Source organism: Lissotriton vulgaris, chromosome 11, assembly GCF_964263255.1.
Source record: "Lissotriton vulgaris chromosome 11, aLisVul1.2, whole genome shotgun sequence".
Taxonomy (NCBI): Eukaryota; Metazoa; Chordata; class Amphibia; order Caudata; family Salamandridae; genus Lissotriton; species Lissotriton vulgaris.
In genome coordinates, this window is record NC_141699.1 from 919,875,496 (window position 1) to 919,895,613 (window position 20,118).

General features: G+C 44.2%; 1 protein-coding gene across 2 annotated transcripts in view; it reads right to left on the reverse strand.

The window, feature by feature from the left end:
• LOC147683691 (phospholipid scramblase 1-like) overlaps nucleotides 1-20,118 on the reverse strand; it is a 246,055-nt gene that overhangs the window by 36,656 nt on the left and 189,281 nt on the right. For both annotated transcript variants that reach the window (XM_086944072.1, XM_086944073.1), the window contains exon 7: nucleotides 5,074-5,294. In XM_086944072.1, coding sequence (XP_086800198.1) covers nucleotides 5,074-5,294 — 221 coding nt within the window. The remainder of the gene's footprint in view (nucleotides 1-5,073; nucleotides 5,295-20,118) is intronic.

Below are 20,118 nucleotides of genomic sequence, written 5' to 3' on the forward strand. Positions count from 1 at the left end.
TGGTATTGACAGTGGTATGTGGTAGTGGTATTAGTGGTGGTGGTGGTGTTGGCATTAGTGGTAAGGGGGTGGTGGTATTGGTGGTGGTGATGGTGGTACTGGAATTGGTGGTATTGGTGATATTTGTATTGGTGGCGGTGGTGCAAGTGCTGGTGGTATTGGTGGTATTGGCATTGGTGGTGGTATTGTTATTGGTGGTGGTATTGGTGGTGGCATTGGTTGGTGTGGTGGTATTGGTGGTGGTATTGTATTGATGGTGGTTATGTTAGTGGTAAAATTGGTGGTGGTATTGCTGGTGGTATTAGTGATGGTATTGGTGGTGGAATTGGTATTGGTTGGTGTGGTGGTATTGGTGGTGGTATTGTATTGATGGTGGTTATGTTAGTGGTAAAATTGGTGGTGGTATTGCTGGTGGTATTGCTGGTGGTATTAGTGATGGTATTGGTGATGGTATTGGCGGTGGTATTGGTGGTGGTGGTATTTGTGATATTGGTGGTGGTATGGGTGGTGGTTTTGGTAGTGGTGAAATTGGTGATGGTATTTGTTGTGGTGGTATTGGTGGTATTATTGGTGGTATTGGTGGCAATTGTATTTGTGGTAGTGATATTGGTGGTAGTGATATTGGTGGTGGTATTGGTGGTGGTGGCGCTGGTGGTGGTGTTGGTATTGGTAGTGATATTATTGATGGTGGTGTATTGGTGGAGGTGATGGTATTGGTGGTGGTGGTGGTGGTGGTGGTGGTGGTGATCTTATTTGTGTTGGTGGTGATGGCTGTGGTGGTGGTGATCGTATTGATAGTGGTGGTATTGGAGTTGGTGGTACTGTGGTATTGGTTGTGGTATTGATGATGGTAGTATTGGTGGTGGGGGTGGTGGGGTTAATAAAACCGGCTTTTGAAAACAGCCCATCAGGTGGCTTTTAGTATAGAGGACATGTAACACAGTTGTGCTGTTGTCAGCTTCAGCCTATTAGCACAGGATTAAGTGCTACCTGGAATTCACAAACTTAATGTGCTAATCATATCTAAATCCATTTTCTTGGGGGGTTGCAACAGACACAAGTTAATGCCTGGTTAAAGTGACTGAAAGCAGGCGCCCGTGTTACAGGACGGCTGTGCTGCTTGAAAAAACACAAGCCGTTTCAGCTGAAGCAGCACATGTCCAGCATGCAGTAAAAGAAACTCAAAGTAAATAGAGCTTGCAGGCTAAATAATAGGTCCCGTGTAACAACCAAAGTAAAGGGGCCAGTCGCCATGGAAGGCTACAAATGAGAAACTAACAGGCCTATTTACGAATCCGAAGGCAGCATTTACGAAAGACAATGACAGAAGAAAATGAAAAATATTGGTGGAAAGTGGGCGTGGCTTCTCTCCCATACTCGACTATAGCAGTCTTGCAGAGCAAGAAGTGCATGTGCGCTGCCGCTAGACTTGACCAAAAAAGGAAGTCCGAGGTATTACTATTGTGGTACACTATTATCATGATGGATGGAACACTCAGTTGGCCTTGCCGGAATTCGAGCTTATGTCAACAATAGTGGTTATTAACCTTTATTACTTCTGTGCCCACTGAAATATTTGAACCTGTAGACTCACAATAAATCATTAATCGAACCCAGGGACCCCCACTGAATCATTACTGGAAAAAGGGAACCTGTCCTTAGCAATTTTGTTGATTTGAACCATAAAACAAAGCAGGAATTAGAGTAGCAAACATTCAAATAAATACACAAATGGTTACATATTTTATTTCATTCACAATTGTAAAAAAACCAAATTGCCAGATAGGCACTTTTCTAAATTCAATGGAGGCCACTTATTGCCCATATGATATTCTTTTTAATGCGCTCCACAAATCAATGTGAGGATATCAATTTTATTCTCCAATTTCAAATTACTTCACGTTTACAGAATGCAGTACTATTTACAATGTTGTTTGTTTATTTATATACAATTTATTTATCTGTTATTTAATTTTCTAAGCTTTTGCAGACCTAATGAGTAGGTTTTGCGGACCCGCATGGATCCCCAGACCACAGGTTAAGAACCACTGGTCTATGAGATCTAAGGTGAGTCAGTGGGGAGCAATAATTCGCTGAATAATCTTGTCTTAGGCACTATTTGGGAGTAAGCTCAAGATTTCTGATCCATGTGCAAACCCATGTTTGGGCAGCAGTCTGAGTTCATAGTTGTGCGGAATTATTCAAACAGATAATCACTGGGTGTGAAAGTTCACACACTTAGTGGCCGATTCCAATGTCGGATGGACTGGAGTCTGTCCGACATCGGACAGGAATTGGAACCAAACGACTTTTTGTCCTCAGTTCCAGATCTGCAAGTAGGATGCAACAGAACCCTGTTTGGTCACAATCTTATACTTCACAATAGAAGCATGCATTCCAAATGGAATGCATGCTTGCATTGTTAACTTCAGAGGTGCAGTTCATCCCTGCACCCTGTGGCTTGCACCTCAAGGTGCCTGTAACTGTGTCCTAGGATCAACAGGGGGGCACTGTAGGTGTCCCCTATGCCACCATCAGAGCCCCTAAAGACCGGCACAAAAAGGCAGTATTAAACTGCCATTGTACTCCCTCAGCCAGAAAGAGGCGGCCGGGGGAGTACTGAAGGGTTTCTGGATGGCGGATAGGCTCTCCGAGCCAGTCATTAGCAACCTGGAAAACGGAGTCCGATTCATTTCTGATTGAGCCCATCAGAATGGTTTGGTCAGAAAGGAATCCGAAGGGCACATTCCAATGCGGGAAAGAGGACTCCGACCAACAGTTGGAGCCCTTCCTGTCTGCATTGGAATAGGCCCCCAAGTTTAATTCTTGCTGGAATGGAACTGTGAAAAACAATTCTGTATTTATTATGACATGTAATTTCCAAAAACTGAGTATCTGTGAAATTTATCACTCTTGATAAATTCAAAGCCCACAGAATCGGACTACAGCTGGTGTGATATTGTAATTAAACAAGTCACACTCACGTAGGTGGAAAAGAAGAATCGTTTATTCATAAGAGGTCAGGAGAATCCAACAGCCAACGATCACCAACTGAATAACGGACCCTGGCCTCGGCAGAACCTAAGGTGAGATCACAGAATGTTGTGAGATCACAAAAGTCCTAGCCTAGCCAGGGCAAGCTAAACCAAATATGATAGATATGTACCATCTTCCATCTAAAATTGTAACCAGTACCCAACTCTCAAATCTCAGCACTCTGGACCCTGGAACCACAGAATTTTAGTATTTTTTATGCATTTTTGTTTGATGTTCAGGCAGCTTCATAACCATGTAGTAAAACAATGCGTCAGGATACCATCTGGCAGTGAAATCTGGGGACCTACATTTAGACCCCACGCAGCCTTGTATTCAAATAAAAGATGTGAGGAAAAGCACGTAAATCTAACGTCCAGCAAGGTCAGATTGTCAAAACAAGCAACATTTGGCGTGGAGGACAAGCACAGGAGCATTAGCAGCCAAACACGGGCCCGGTCAGCAGTCAGTCGGTATTTCCAGTTCCATGTAGATGGTCCCTAGTCCAGTAACAGAAGTACCGCTGACTAGGGGAGAATTATTGAATGAGTAATGAATGACTGCTCGTCACAACCTGCAAATTTGAAGGAGACGGCTACTCAGTGTAGAGTAGGGAACCATTTAAGTGTGCATAAGAGGCAAGTGTACAGATTTAGAGACAAAAGGGGATTTGTCGTTCTATAACAGTGCAAGAAAACCAATAAGATGGTCTCGTTTTTTACTGAAGTCCTGCATGCATGATCACTGGAACGAATATATGAGGTTACAACGAATTCCGTTGCAACGCATGCCTTTACCACGCATGCGTTACAACGGAATTCATTTACCACGCATAACATTTACCACAATTACTAGCGTGGTGACGTCATACGTCGTTAAGAGAAAGCGGAAGTTTATTTTCCGTTTTCTCTTACACGACGCTGATACCCGACGTGACTTCAGGTGAGTTTCTTTTTTTGGGGGGAGACCCCCCCCAAGCCCCCCTTTTTTTACTTTTTACCTTTACCACATATACCTTTACTACAAACCTTGTTGTAAAGGTATGCGTGGTAAAGGCTTTCGTGTTAACCACGCATGCGTTATACTGCATGCGTGGTTAACGATTTCGTTGCAAAAGCTTCGTTGTAATGGCCGTTTCCCCACTGGAACCACAAATCCGTCAAGTGCCAAAAATACAAATGCACTGGCACCGCCAATAGGCCCAACTTTAATTGAAAATTGAAGCAAATGCAGGCATGTAGGAACAGTTTGCGTGCAACAGCACATACAGCCAGACCTAGTGACTTTGCCAGTGTTTGTTTAAAGAATGACGTTGACATTTTAAACATGTTCATACAGAGTTAAAAGCAATATATTTTGTAACATAATGCAGTAAATTAGGTTGTGAAATAACTGAACACACAGCATTCGCCTGTCATGTAAATGGAAGAGAGTGGAAGATCTTCATACATTGGCTGCATTAGGAAATGTGTAATCAATGAACCTGGGCTGAAATCGCTGCTTCCCTACATGACCAAATTATGTGATCCCAGGCAAATCCCTGCTTCACTGTGTCTCATGTTGACTGAGGGTCAAATCTGACTCCACGTTGAAGGAATACATTTTAGGATGTTTGTTCTATAAAAATAGTAGACCTCAGTTGTTGACGGCTCAATAGACAAGGACCTTACTCCACTTCTAATAATGTTGGTCATACACAGAGGGCCATGATAAACCAACATTTCTAGGTTTACACGCGCCAGTGGCTTGAAGGCATGGTGGTTACGGATGTGTGGGAGAGGAATTCATGTATAAGAAATATAAATGTTAACAGAGGCCAATGAAGCTATATAATCCAATACACCAGAGTGAAACTCCATTAAAAAATGATTCGAAGCAGTATTTTTCTTATTGCATAAGACATCAGCTGTGTTCCATACAGGTCATATCTCTGCTGGCGCGACTCTTTATGACTCGCTAGGACTCTATGGTACTTCCTCTCTATGGCCTGCCCAACTGCACGCCTAAATATTAGGCTCATATTAGATCAAATGTACGTACCTCTTGAAGACAACAAGGGCAGAAACAGCTCGAACATCTATAAGGCCTGTGCAGTTTCATGACCTCACGGCCCGTGTTATCAATCACACTGATGACGAAAGATCGCGCGGGGCCACAAAACATTCGCGTGCAGCAGTCGTTTTCTTCAGCAGCAAAGTAAACTCGTTGTCCCAAGGCATTTTTGATCTCGTATTTGTTGTTCGTTTCAAACCCAGTTAAAACTAGAAGAAATAAAAAAAAGTTTTGCATTTTCACACTTAGAAAAATACATAAATGACATAGTAAAAACAGTACGACAGCACGTGGAACATCTACACTCTGCATTGCTCTAGATTCTATTGGATTCTGACGTTTAGGCTCAACGGGGGTGCTCCAATACAGATTTTTATGAATGTGGGTTAAGACAACGGGTAAACCCGAACTAAGTGTTATTCAGGGCACCAGTCCCAAAAATCAGAAGTAGGGGGATGCGGACATCACGACCGGTAGTGACGTCATGAAAGGTGGCTTGCACTAAGTTGCAGTTTATAGCTATCGAGCTCCCGGTAAAATAAGTGGGTGGACGTCGTCCACCCGCGTGGTACCCCGACTCGAGCCCTGGTGTTATTAAAGTTTAGGGCTGGGCAATACTGTTGGGCGAATTCCCAAATAGCTTAATATGTGCCCAATGTTTACACCAGCAGTGCAAAAGTTAGGTTACTTAATCAGCGAATAAGTCTATAGCCCATTGGCTACTTTTGGGCAGGTGCCACTGGGCTTTTTCGCAAATTTACGCATTTGCCACATAATCCATAATTTGCTGCATCATCTGCAGTCTGTGAGGAGCCTGTCAATGTAATTATCTCAGTGATAATTTAATTAAGGAAATGATATGGCCCAACCCCTTGACGGAGCCCTTGAAACCACCTTCCACAGCAGGAAAGGCTGTGTGCTGTGCCTGCCTGCAGGGCTCTCTTAGCAAGCAGGTTCCACTCGCAGCCTCTTATGCTGGGTAACTTGTCTTAATGCACTGTCTGGGGCCGGTCAGTGTAATTCAATGAATACAATTACCATTAAGGTACTTGCATTGCTCAGTCACGAATGGTGCTGAACCAAGCAAGTATTTCTCCTCACATTCTTTACTGCAGGAAATGAGGACTACTTGTGCTGCAGGTCAATACACTTAAAAAAAAAAATATATGGGTGTGTGTGTGGGTACGAAAAAGGCACAAAAGGTCTGCCCAAAGGCTATGCATCCGCTAACTACAACAAAAAATACTCACTCATTCTCTGAACGTATTCCAGTTGAAATTTTAGCAATGAACACTTCGTACACATTTTTTAGTACTTATGAGAATTGTCAGACAGAATTCTGTAAGCGCAGTTCCACTTTAACCACATTTCAGTTGCGGCCTAGGTACTAACTGTACAAGAAACCCCGACACGCCACAGTTGACTAAGGTATGGGCATTTTAGTCCTCGAGAATTTTTTTTAAATTTTCTTTAAAGGAACTACTCAGCCATTGTTTGCTCAGAATTTGTCATAACATGGTATTTTAGCACTTCACACCACACACATGGGCAAAGCTAGCAAGCCTCAGTTTCTAAGTAAGTGAAGTTCTTTATTTGTGAAAGATTGAGCATTTGTGGATAGATGGATTAGTTCGCAAATTGGAGAATATGGATGGATTAGTTGGCGAGTGCATGTATGGAGTGGATCAGGGGGGAGGTGGTAAAAAAAAAGTGGATTGGAAAGTGAATGGGCAGGTAGGTAATTGAGTGAATGGGTAGATAAGTACATGGATGTGTAAATGGAGTTCCAATGGGTAGATACATTAGGTGGTGGTGGTGGTGATGGGTAAATTAATTGATGTATAGAACTCTTGTTGGGTCAGTGGGTGTATGATTGTGTTGGTTCATTAGTGGGTAATGGAATGGACGGGTCAGGGAGTCAATAGCTTAGTGAGAATGCCTGGGCAAATAGAAGAGTGCGCAGGAGTATAGTTGAGTAAGTATGGTTGAAGTATGAGCATGTAAGCGCATCGATGAGCAGGTTAATATGTCAGCGCGAGTACTGAGAAAATGAGATGCACGAGGGTCAAAGCTTGCCCATTTTAATATCTCGTTCTGCACATCACATCTGCTTTTCCTAACATTGACAACGCCAGATGCGTTCGCTCCAGTATTTTCACATACCAGTAGAACGCACAGTAAACACATTCCACCACTGCACACATTTTGCCAACTTCTCTAGATTGGCAGTGCTGGGCTTTGTAACTACCACCACTATTTGTACGCATGTGGCACTCATCTGTTCTCAAAGGGAGCAGGAGCCCCCCCCCCCACCTCTGTACCACCAGACATCTGATATCGGAGGTATGAACATCAGGCAGCACCCAATGGGGATAGCACCAACTAGCGACCTCTGCGCGGCCACCTTCATCATTTTGGTTAACAGAGAGCGACTGAGACACACAAAAAAGGCTATTGTGGCAAAGCCTCTAAAATCCTAGAGGAAATCTATGTAGCTGCCCTAGAAAGAATTACAGGAAGAACACAACGTAACCACTAAAATAGATCGTTTTTCTTGAAAATTTTTAACAAAAATTCATGCATGTTTTGAGTTGTCCCCGTATTTTGGGCGGAACTGGGCACTTTTCTGCAGGTAGGGTTTGCTGTGCTCCTATAGCCCCCAATTATGTCTCAGGAAGTCTGGCCCCAGCGGCCAACAGCCTACAGCTCAAGGTTTACACCATCTGGGAGGACATGGTCCAAGGGACCTGGAGCTGGCCCTTGGCATCTGTTGTGCTGCCAGTCATCCGTGCACAGCCAGGCAGAAGACGAGCAGAGAAAGGAACAGCTCAAGCACAGGTAATGTAGTAGCAACTGACCCCTCCAAATGCCAGGGTCCAGGGTGTCTTCTCAACAGGTTTGGTTCAAGAGGAAAATCGCTTTAAAACACAGTTCAACACATTAATATCCAAATTACAAATATTAGTAAATAAAAAAAAGAACAGAGAAGGAACAAAATGAACAGAAATAATGTGTCCTTCTATAATTTTTAAATAGACTTCCTGAACTGTGTACGCGGGACCACACACTGAGTCGCCGATTGATTGGGCGTAAATACTCTGGAGTTCTGAATTCTATCCCCTTATACAATAGATAGACAACTATTTGTCCATTTGATATAGTGAGACCTGTTCAAGCAATACTTGCCGCTGTTTTAATCCTTTAAATTCTCGTGGCTCACCTTCAAAGGAAAGTTTGTTGGATTGTTTTTATACAGACTTGTAACTCTCAAGGGAAATGAGTCCTGATAATGACCGTGTAATTATACAGTGGTCGAAATGCCGCCAATGCCTACGTGGCCAAAATTATAGAAGGATACATTATTTCTGTTCATGTTGTTTCTTTATTGTAATGTGTATTTCTTGGTTTGCCACTTGTCTGGTCCGTGATATGTTTTGTTTGTATACCAGCACTTTGTCTTGAGCGTAACCGTTCTAGTTGTTTTTACTATATGTAATAAATATTAATTTTTGATACATGATTTCTTGGACTTAGGGGTTTCTTCTCTTTTCTTTTTTATGTACTAATGTTTGTAATTTGGATATTGATGTGTTGAACTGTATGTTTTAAACGATTTTCTTCTTGAACCAATTGTTAGGTGTATATAGTTGGTCCCTGGTTCAGGTATGTTGGATTGCCCCTGTGGTTATTAATGATTCTCAACAGGTTTGGGCATCGCCATTGAAATGAAGATTAAGGCTGTCCCCAGAGCTTTAAGTGGGAGGAAAAAACTTGGGGGGCCACTCAAAGGGGCATGGTCAATTTAATTAAGGGCGTGGCTTAAAAACTACTAAGCTAAAAATCTGTACTTAGCATAGTGTGCCGCCCGACTTATATTTTGCTGTTTGTCATTGCATCCAGATGTATGATACAAGTAACATACCTACAAGAAGTCAGGACTATTGGTTTTGTCAATGGTTGGTATTTACAGAAGATAAATTAGCAGTAACTATGGCTTGTATATAATATTAAAAAAGCTTCTACTTTAAGCCAGGGTGACATCACAACACTGTTGCTGCTCCTGAGTTTCAGAAAAAGAAAGGAAATCTAGAGAGAAAATGTCTCTTTAAAGGATTTCCCTTCCCCCTACAACCTCACCTGGCATGACATCATGCCGTAATTTCTCCACTAGTGACAAATGAGCAGTGTGAGCAGCGCACATCCACGTGGCTGCTGTCACTGCAGTTTGAAAAAAACAGACCACCTGTACCAAAGGCACAAAACAGAGCCGGATAGAGACCCGTTTCGAGGCCCCCTATTAAAACTGCGGGGCTCAGCACCGGTGAGACACGGCCCACTTAAAGCCCAGGATGTCCCTTCCCAAAGAGCTCCAGCCACCACAGAAACAGCGAGAGGGGAGAGACCTGAATGCTATTCTTGAGTAGACGACACACAATCTGAAAATGTTAAACTAATCATTTGCACTTCATCTCGCAGCCTGATTCTTTTCACAGAGTTTTTAAGAACATCTCCCCCCCCCCTTGCAGATCAGCACCAGTTGTGCTAATATGCGATCAGATCTCTGAAGTGAGATTCTTCTGGTTTTCTGTTCCCCAATTTTCTACCAAGCGGTGCAGAGCAAGGATGGACACTAAAAACACAGCATATACGCACACCCAGAGCCATGGTTTAAGTGAAGATCGCTCAATCTAATCCACAAAGAAGCCAGGGGTTTAAACCCACGTCAAGCGGAAAGGACAGCATGCATATTTACGAATGGTGACGGCACCTCAACCCTGTCATGAAGGGCACGATTATTAGGGAACAGTTTTTTCTTGGGGCAGGGAATGCATATCTTTAGGCTGTGCCAGAAAGCGGCCAATATCCAGAGAGAACGACATATTTGAATTGGAGGGACTGCATTCCAGCCTTGCGGGGACTGTCAACGTAGATAGACCATGGCTGTCTGTACCTCTGCCACAGATTCATTCAATCCAGTAACAGTACTTCTAATCAAGTCTGTATCTGAACTTGGCTCAGATGGCATTTACCTTCAGTTTCGCTCCAATCTTTCCTCATGGACCATCATTCTACCCAAAGGACAGCCGGCTTGACATGGTCTTTGTAGCAGCTATCCTGTGGGTGACTGTGCTCTGTAAGAGTGGCTGCAGTTCTCTCAAGACTGCAATCCTGCCTTAGTGACAGCAATTGTTTAGTGTGACCACAATCCTGCCTTTGGTGCAGCAATCCTCCTTTGTCTGTAACCCGGTCAGAGCTAGAGGAGGCCTGCTTTAGTGACTGCAGTCATTCCGAGTGACAGTTATCTTGCCCAAATAACAACAATCCTGTGTTAGTGGATAATAGCATGCATTTGTTAGATTTAAGATGTCCTTTCCTAAAATATTTCTGCCTTGCTGTTTTAGATTAGCAGTGTATGGCTACATTACATGTATTAATGCTCGCATTAAGTAACCCGTCCAGTCTTCCTCATAGTATGCAGGCCCATTAGCCAGTGTGACTATTTTAGGTTTTGCAATTCCTTTAAGACTGTCAGTGTGGTGCTCATGCTAGGCCTTAGAATTCAGAATCGCTGGCCTCAGCAGAACATTGCACCTAGTTATATCTTCCGTTCATGTTCAAGGCTGCAAACCCGACTTGCCAACAGTAGGATTATTTTGCTCTGCATTCCATTGTATACATGTAGCACTGCTCTCACGTTAAGCCGCGATGAGACAACACAATAACCTTGAGCTGCTGATAGTGTGCCCATATGGCAGGTGTTAGCTCATCTTTCTGTGCCTTCTTTGTTCGTGTCCGGCTCCGGCCGGTACTTTTCCACAGGGACGTGACCGAAGTTTCCTGAAGGGTTCATCTTGTATCAGTGAAGGTAGGCGAGTCAGTCCCTCTACAGCCGTCCCCAGGGTGCAGGTTATGATGGACTCCTCTGGAGAGGAACAGTAATAAATATGTGTTTGTATTCTCTAGTGTCTGACGGACTCTTCATTTGGGAAGGCATAGCAGGTGGTCCCAAGTACCCCCGTGGTCTTAGAGGGCCACGTCCTTCCGTTGGCACCCAAACAGGGACTCCACAAAAGGGCCCCCTCACCTGTAACCAGGTTCGTAGGGGCTGGAGTGGTATCTGGTCAGTCGGATCAGGTCCCCCTTACAAACAAGATCGAGCTTGGTTCTCACAGCTACCCTGCCATCCCCATAAGACGGATCTTCAGCTAGTGGCCCTTGGCTGGGGTCCTGAAGGTGAAACCTTGGAGCGGACCTTTTGGTCCGGGGAGTTTGCAGTGGAGAATAACTTGCTCGACCTGTGTGCACCAGGTGAGTGATTTGGTTCTTGGTAAATGGTGCCATTCTTGGTCGACATGCGCCTGTGGCCATGTCCTGGTACAGTCTGTCTTCGAGTTGGTGGGTCAGCGGACCATTGAGGGACACAGCACTTGTGAGCAGCCTGCTGGACCAACTTGAAATTGGCCTCTTTGTAAAAGGTAGGGACCGCTCACAGGTTCCCTGCCAGGCCAACTGGAAATCGGATTTGCTTTTGAAAAGGTCTGGGGCAGAAGCCTGTCCTCTTGTATCGGTGCAGTCTACGGACTGTCTTGGCTGCAGTTTGCAAACTGCCTTGCTTCTACAGCATGAGTCGACGGGCTGTTTCTTGGTGCGGTCTTTCAACAGTTTTGTTACGGGCCGACTTGTGGCTGATTGCTGCGTTTGGGTATTACAAGGCTTGTTGACCGACGTCGGTAGTGGTTTCTGTGCAATGCTTGCTTGAGTGAGTAGCGAATGTGCTTTCCAGACAGTGGTCTTTGGTTTGTAAAGGGCTCTTATTCCTCTATTTTATTTGTATTATATTTGTGAGTGTTATCTGTTCATTAGGGACAGGGTGTGTGTCTTATGTTAAGATGCCTTTCTTCGGAAAGTTTGGATGTTTTGGATGGCGATGCTGTTCTAAGAGTGCACAGCTGGAAGATAGCCAGCCTGCCCCTCCGGAGGGTTTCCCAAACTTTGACATATATGTCAAACACGGGATTGGCCCTATTAGGTTTAACACATTGTGGAATAAATATACGAGGGACAATACTGAGGTGCAGTGGCCACTTACTGGTTCTTTCAATTAAAAGAATATACATTTCCTACAGAATAAATGGTTTCCTAAAAGGAGTAGACAGTCCTTGTTTGACTCTGAGGGTGTGGCAGGAGGAAGCGAAGCAGCGGCACATGAGGGAAGAGGTGGCTAGAAGGAAAGAAATGCAAACGATTATACAGAAGGCATTAGCCTATGATAGGGATAAAGAAGAGAAGGGCATAGAGCGAGAGGACAGGAGGATCCGGCTACAAGCTGATAAAAGTTATGTGATTAGGGAAGAAGGGGACAAACTATTTGAGGAGCTTCTAGATTCTTGTCCTCCGCTGCCTTACGCCCCGCAGCGGGTATACCCTACTGTCCCTAGTTCCTCAGCCCAGACTTCTGGCGTTGCTCACTCCAGTACTCCCGACACTGTTGCATCAGCCCCAGTCCCACTTGTTTCTCCGTACTCCCGCCAGCCAAGGGTACAGACACTTCTCCTGACCATTCTCTGGGTTCCGCCTCATCTGCCACCCTTCCCCTTACACCCCCAACCCTGACCCCTTATATGATGGTGTCAGTCTCTGCCTTTGCTCAAACACTTACCCCGAGACACTTACATGTGGATTCCCTGACGCCAATTGGGCAGCAGCGCAGGATCATGTCAAGAAATTATTAGTGCGCTCAGCTGTGGGACTGGAGGAAAAGCAGGTGGTAGCGAATCATGCAGCTCAGTGGGTTTGACAATCGATCTATAGCGTGAAGGATATCTGGAGTGTGATGAAAGACTATGAGCCCTTAATATACCACAGCATGCGCTTAAGCCTTAAGCACATGTCAGCTACTCTGATACAGTTGTGGGAGCAATGCTTTCAGGACACCGCGCCACAGATTATTTATGACATACGAGAGAGTATATGTTACAGACATGGCTCCAAAGTAAGTTTTTAGTAATGTGACTATATTGGTGACTACTCCAGAAGGTTCCATTGTTAGGGACACAGCATCCCATGAGGAAGGTCCATCCCATTTATAATCCTAAAATCCCGGATTAGCGCGACTCTACCAATACTATAATAAGACAACAAGTCGATGCTCGGTTTAAAGAACAATGGATCTATACAATTAGGAAAAGTAGTTCGGTCTCATCTCTAAAAGGTCTAGTACCGGACCTGGTAAAAAATCCCACTGCATATTATAAAGAATTGACATAAGTGGCCTCCGCGACAGTCATGACACTGTCTGACAGACTTATTCTTTGATCTGTTGGTACCGGTAGACATATGGAGGCAGGTCCATACACAAGACCATGTAGCGGAATTGGGGGGCACATGGTATGAGATTAGAGCATGGGATAAGGAACGCAAGCTCGGTGAGAAGCCCAAAGCAGAGTGGTTAGCCTTGCCAGGGCGCATCATCGCCTACATGCACTCCCTTATCCCACCGAAGAAAGAAGACTGTGGCAAGTTGACTGCACATCGTCAGAAGACAAGAGTGTGTCTGACTTCTTTACCAGATTCGAAGGGGTGTTCCTAGATTACAGTGGCCAGGATTTGTCACAGGAAGGTGATGTTCTGTTTGTGAATAGGTTTGTTACTAATTTGCTTCCTGAGATTGCTGCTCGATTACAGGCCTCCGAGAGCACTTGGACGACATCCTCCCGGTCAGTTATATTTAGCATATCTCAGTATTATGAGCATAGGGAGAATAAAGACAAGGACAGGGTGGAGAAGACGAAAGATTTGAAAACAAGTGTGTTGATCCAGCGGGTTGCAAAAAGCAGAAAAGTTGAATAATCTTTATATAATAAAAACAATGCATTTATTTCCAAGAGGCACAAATGTGTTTTATACTCCGAGAGGAGCTTGGACGTTCGTAATGGGTGCTCGCTAGGTGATACGTACTGACAATCATGGCTTCTTGCAAACATACCAATTTTTAATAGCCCATAACATGGCGATGGTCACTTTTCAGGTAATGGGCAATTTACTCTGGGATGCCTATGCTGTGCGTTCCTGCATGTGGGAGCTACTAGATTTCTCAGGGGTGTTTGTTATTCTCACTATTGACCGCAGATGTTAATTCTTGCAGATGCATGGGCGAGGGTTCATTATCTGATTTACACCTTTTGGCTCTGGGTGCACACATTTAGTTTAGATGAGTACCTCATATCTCCAACTTTCCCCTTAAACCTAGTCCTGTGCAATTTACTGAGATTTTAAAATGGACACCCGGTATTTTGATGTTGAGAAAGTGTAATATCTGGTGGTTGTCTGCAGGGTCTGCATTCATCAACATGGCATAGATATAAGGCTGTATATGGAAATTGCATTAAAATAATGTCTACAGCTTGAAAGGGGTGCCTCACAGTGATTGAGGAGAGGATGTAAGCTTCATGCTTTATAATCAGTCTTTTGAACTCTAATTTCTCACAGAGCTCTTTCAGAAAGAGCAGTTCTGTGGGCCAGTCCTAGTAGTCCATCTTGGCGAAAGATATTAAAACTGCCTTTGGAGTTGCAGTGAAATTTCAGAGTTTTTTTCTTGAATTCAAAACTTGTTTTGTTCAAATGTTGAAATCTTGAATAGCTGAATAGCTGCTTCCTTTAATGAGATCTCCTTCGCTGTTCTCCCCCCTTGACAGTCTTCGATCTTAGGTGCAGGCTTTTGCACCGTCTCATGTGAACAGAAATGACATGTTGACTGGGATCCCTAAAAGGGCAGTTCATCTTTGAAATAAGTTTAAATCACTGACTGCTTCAAGTGTCTTGGGGTCCATCAGACCTTGTTCGGGAAGTCATGGGACACAGGGGCTCCTGGCCCGCCACCATAGAGGCCGAGGTCATTTGAGTCTTGTGAGAAAGTAGAATAGTAGTTGGGGTGGGTGGTGGTCCCCCATAAATAATGATGTCACTATTTCTATTAGGACAGGGAATGTTTCAATAATTTATACAAGAGCTTAACCTCTGGTAGCTATGGCATGGAGCAAACAGACAATAACTTAAGAAACTGTGTAAAGCATTAAAAAGTACCTAACTGATTAAATAAAAATAAAAAAAGAAACAATAAAAACCCCTTCTAGAATTCATGAAAATAGGGAATAATCAAATTAACAAAATCACACCAAAACAAATTATATGAGGGGAAATCAGATATATGAATTTAGTTTAAAGGAAAAATAGCAACAAAAAGTGGTAAACTCCATCCGCGGTAATCTGGTTACGCTTGATCTGGACCGAAGTCCAATTTATGGCTGACAGAGATGGAGCACGTAACCATGATCGACCTAGTCAAAACGTTTACCTTCCGACTTATTCTCTGAAATGGAAGGCAAAAACTGTCAGTGGGGCACGGCAGCAGGCTGTGGCCAAGCAGGGATCTACGAGGTCAGATAACCATTGGACAAGGTCCTAGTGGAAGCACTTACATTTGGTGGAATAGTTCACAGCAGAAGAAAATTCAAAATTTACATTCAAGGAATGTCCCTTACAGTCCAGATACTTTTGGCACCTTTTCCCAATGAACATTTTCATGTTTGGACTTAGTTGCTTTTTCGGAGGTCAGAACTCTCCAAAGGGGCAAGTCTGCAAGCGGTCTTCTAATAGAGCTCCAAGAAAACCAGCTGCCCACTTCACAACATTCGCTGAAATGAATTTACTGCTGCAAAAAAGCTCAGAGTGGAAGCAACCTGAATCTTTGGCCCAGCGTCAACACACCATCTTTTTGACTCGGTTGGTTTTCCTAGTCCTCAGGATATCTTTGATGCTAAGAAAGTTTAAGTCCCAGGTTTTTCAGGATGTTAGAAGGAGTGCACCTTGACACTGCCAATATTTACAGGACCTTAGGAACAGCACTTTGTGTCTCAGACTCATTTCAACAGAACCCACCAGAAGAGCCCAGGGAAGCTCCCTTTGGAACTGATCAGCTGGGCTCTTCAGGAGAAGGGGTTTCTTGTAACGTTTTGTAGCCCTGTAGCTTAACAGTACAGTGATGAGTGCAACCTTTCCTCATTGCATTTTGGGACAATCTTACGAATGACTATAGAAGCAGTGACCTCCCCCTGACGAGGGGACAGATTGCCCGAAATCCACTGGGGACAGTTTTCACTCATCACTACACTTTATTGGTGTCTACACTTCACATTGAACAAAGAAAGGCATTACTGGATCAAGAGTGATTAAGAAAATGAGTGTTCTTTGTAAATAACTAAGTTTATAATTATTAACGTTGCACTTTAAGGAGGCCAAGAGGCACCAAAATAGCAGTGCAATATGAGGAAGAACACAATCCCACTTTGGGAGAATGGTGGGACAGTAACTGCTCAGAGGTGGCTCAGATTGCTGACTGATAAATGATAGCATGAATGATGAGAGAATGATGAATGAATGATGACTTTATGCAACCCAGAGAGTCAGGTGTGCCCCATTACCATCCCCTGGTTTGAGGGAATATTTTCTTGCCCAATGGTGACATGAACTCATATTGCCCAAGAAGCTGTGATGAGAGAGAGAGGCAGGCCTCAGAGCATATTCCGTAAAGTGCAGTGCCACAGGAGGTGCCAGAAAGCAAGCAAAATACTCTTAGGTAGCCATACATCCAAGGGAATGGTACACACATCAGATCGGGAGATATCAGGCCCCACAGAGGGTAGGGTAAAGGGACCAAAGTACTCCTGGATTACAGTGACTAGAGAAATATTATGCCACACATCAGACCCCTCAGGTTGCTGATTCATACAGCATAATCCACTCAATTTCTAAATCATGAACAGATTCAAGTACCATAACCTCTCTAAGTGACCCATCATGGTGAGGGAATTAAGGGATTTTTCTCAGGTAAGTGGGGGAGGAGACTTTGGAGATTTGCAGTCCTTAAGGGCAAGCAATTATGGACCAGTAGGAAGGGCGACGCCTGCCAGTTGACAGTACTGAATGGGAACATGAAAAATTCCAGATTTTAGAAAGCATTTGAAGGCTTTTGTCTTGCAAAAAGCAGAGAGTGGTAGTTTTTTCCTCACACAAGGTGTCAAACCTATTGGAGTCATGGAACGTGGTCTACAATGTATGTAGATAGTATGAAAACAGCTATATGAAACTTCGTTGATGGTGCTAAAACAATGATGAGGGGTTTCATTCTGCAAATGCTGAAAGGTAAGGAAAAGTGTGCATAAAAATCCGTGTGTCAACTGTTTAAAGACAGAATGCCCAAGAGTTACTTTGCTCAATCCCAACTCAAATGCACGTGCAAACAAAGTGGCGTCAATTTAGAATGAAAGAAAGTTAAGGTCCAAAAACTCTGTAGGCCACCATGTTGGCCAAAGAGTGCAGGATAACCATCACAACAATATTATTTGTCATTTGGGCGCACTGTCACTGCAAGAAGTATGGAAAGGATTCAGGTTTGTGAACTCCCCCACTGAGGCAAAATGATAGGCCCTCTTTTGTTTTACTGAATACAGTCCCAAAACCTTTACTAGGTTAATGTAAATTACAACAGGCACACAGTAGATCTTCAGTGCCAACAATGAGTTACAGTGCCAATAGTTGTGACAGGACTGTGTACACATTTATTTTCAATGATGTTGGGAAAGAACACAGGAGGATGAGAGGCAGGGTGTAAAAGTGGAGTATTAGTTGAGGGGGTGAGAGCCCTCCAGATATAATAATCAGAATCCTTGGCAAGGCGAATCATAAAAGTCCCCAAATAAACTTGGACTTTAGCCCCAGTTACCTATGGCACAGAGGCTTACATTAGATGCAAGTACTCAAACAGTGCCAAAGTGAAAACACAACACAAGAAAACTCCTAAACCAATTTAAGAGAAAATAATGTTTTTAATAAATAAAATAACAAAATTACAATTAGTAGAACCAACATTAATAATTTTTAAAGTTTGTATTGTAACATAACTTAACATGTGTATTTGTAAAGCACACATTCACCCAAGGGTATTATGACACTGAATAACAGATGTTTATTGTTGCCCAACCCAATGAAACTCATTTTATTGGCTTCCGAAGGATGAAAAGCTGAGTGGACCTGCCAGGATTTTAACTTGTGACCATGAGTTCGAACACAGGCCCCTACAGTGGGCGCATTAGTCCACCAAGCCACCAGGCCTGGCACAATAGTGCCATAAAGCACTAAGCGCCAACTGCAGGCAAGTTGGCACATGGACTGAGACAAGGGTAAGATTTAAGGCAGATTTCAGTCGGTGGAGAGCAGCTGGGATACAGGTACCAGGTTTGCCCCGGTCACAAAGTGACCTTCTCACATAGAAACGTTTATGGAGGTAGAAAGTCTTCAGTAGGGCAGGCAGGCAGGCGACTTGATCCAAGGAAATGCTCCACGATAAAGGAAGTACCATTGTGCAAAGTCTCAGGGTTGATCAGAACCTGTCTGGCATTAGGGCTGGTGAAGCAGTTGATCAAGGCCATTGGTGTTGGGGCTGTGGCCGACCGCTGAGGAAGATAGCTACTTTCTAAACCAGCTCCTGCAACCTGCTGCCCTAATCCTTCAAGATCCGCTTTAATATCCACCCATCGTGGCTAAAGGACCATATTCCTGTGTCTCTCTAACTGCGGGGATGCCGAAAACAACATTTGTTGCCCTGCAGTGCTCCTCCATTCAGAACTACAGTGTAGCCTGTGCAGCGAGGAAGAGCTGCAAACTCACACTTCAGTGACAAAGCGGACCGCAGGCTGGGCCTGGTGCCTCCCACATATGAGAGACACAGGTCTACAGCGAAAATGCATAGACCTGGTTTTGATACTGGGAGCAGAACTAGAGTGAATGACAGCCCTGAAGGTGAAGAGCCCTGGGACTAACCAGGGATCAGAAGGGCCTGCAAATTCAAATCTTGGCACAGCGAGGGGTCAGTGATCATTTGTGTGCCCATGTCTTCTCATCGGGCTCAGAGTGCAGACATCTTTAGCCCGTGTCAGGGGTGAATTTCCTGCCCTCCGTTGAGCTAGTGGAGCTCCGATCCGATTGTCTGGATCTCCCCGTGATGGACTCCGCATAAAGAGCCATACACAGCTGAGTCAAGGGACAGTCATATCCTGGGCTCTGGTGCTCAATTCAACTAGCTTTATCTCTGTGTAATGGACCATGCACATAGAGCCTTACAAAGCTGAATCGAGGGGCAATCCTAAATCAGGACTCCGACTGCCTTTTGCTATTGTACTGTCAAACATAAGATGACGGAAGGAGTGCTGAAACTTTTCAGGCACTCAACCCCAGTCCCACATCTGGCTTGAATCCATCATTGTTCTTTAGCTAACTTGGCCACCACAGTTCAAACCCAGCCATATCCAAATCAGTCTGAACCCTGTTCCTCATGGGAACAGTCTAGTCCAAACTGCCAAGATAGGTCTTCCCTGGATCAGAAACAAACACCCTGGGATCGGTTTTGTAGTAACACTTCATTAGCCAGGTCAGCTTGAATCCAGTGGCAAAGTTAGCACGGGACCCACATCTGGGCATACCTTGTCAACTTAGGGGGAACAAAGCAAACCCAAGGAGATGATGGAAGGAGCACTGAAACTTTTCAGACACTCACCCCAGTCACAGATCTGGGTTTAATCCATCATCGTTCTTTAGTTCACGTCGCCACCCCAGTTCACATCCAGCAATATGCAAATCAGTCTTGACCCTGCTCCTCATAGATCCCTCCATACCTGTGACTGGGGTAAGTGTCTGAAAAGTTTCAGTGCTCCGTCCATCACACATGTCTCACAGACAGATACAGGAATCGAGAGCATGAGCTGAGGGCAGGAGAGGGGACAAGCTATATGTGATCCCAACTAAGGAAAGGCCGGGGGCCCCAGTGGCCTGCCTATTGAACTCTAAAAAATTATAGCAACTAAAATTGCCCCTTACCTCCTGCATGTGTTCCCGGAATGCCTCAATTCTGGCGTCCTGGCTAAAGATCAGAGATTGGCTAATAATGTCAATTTATAAGGAAGGAAAACCACTAGAAGA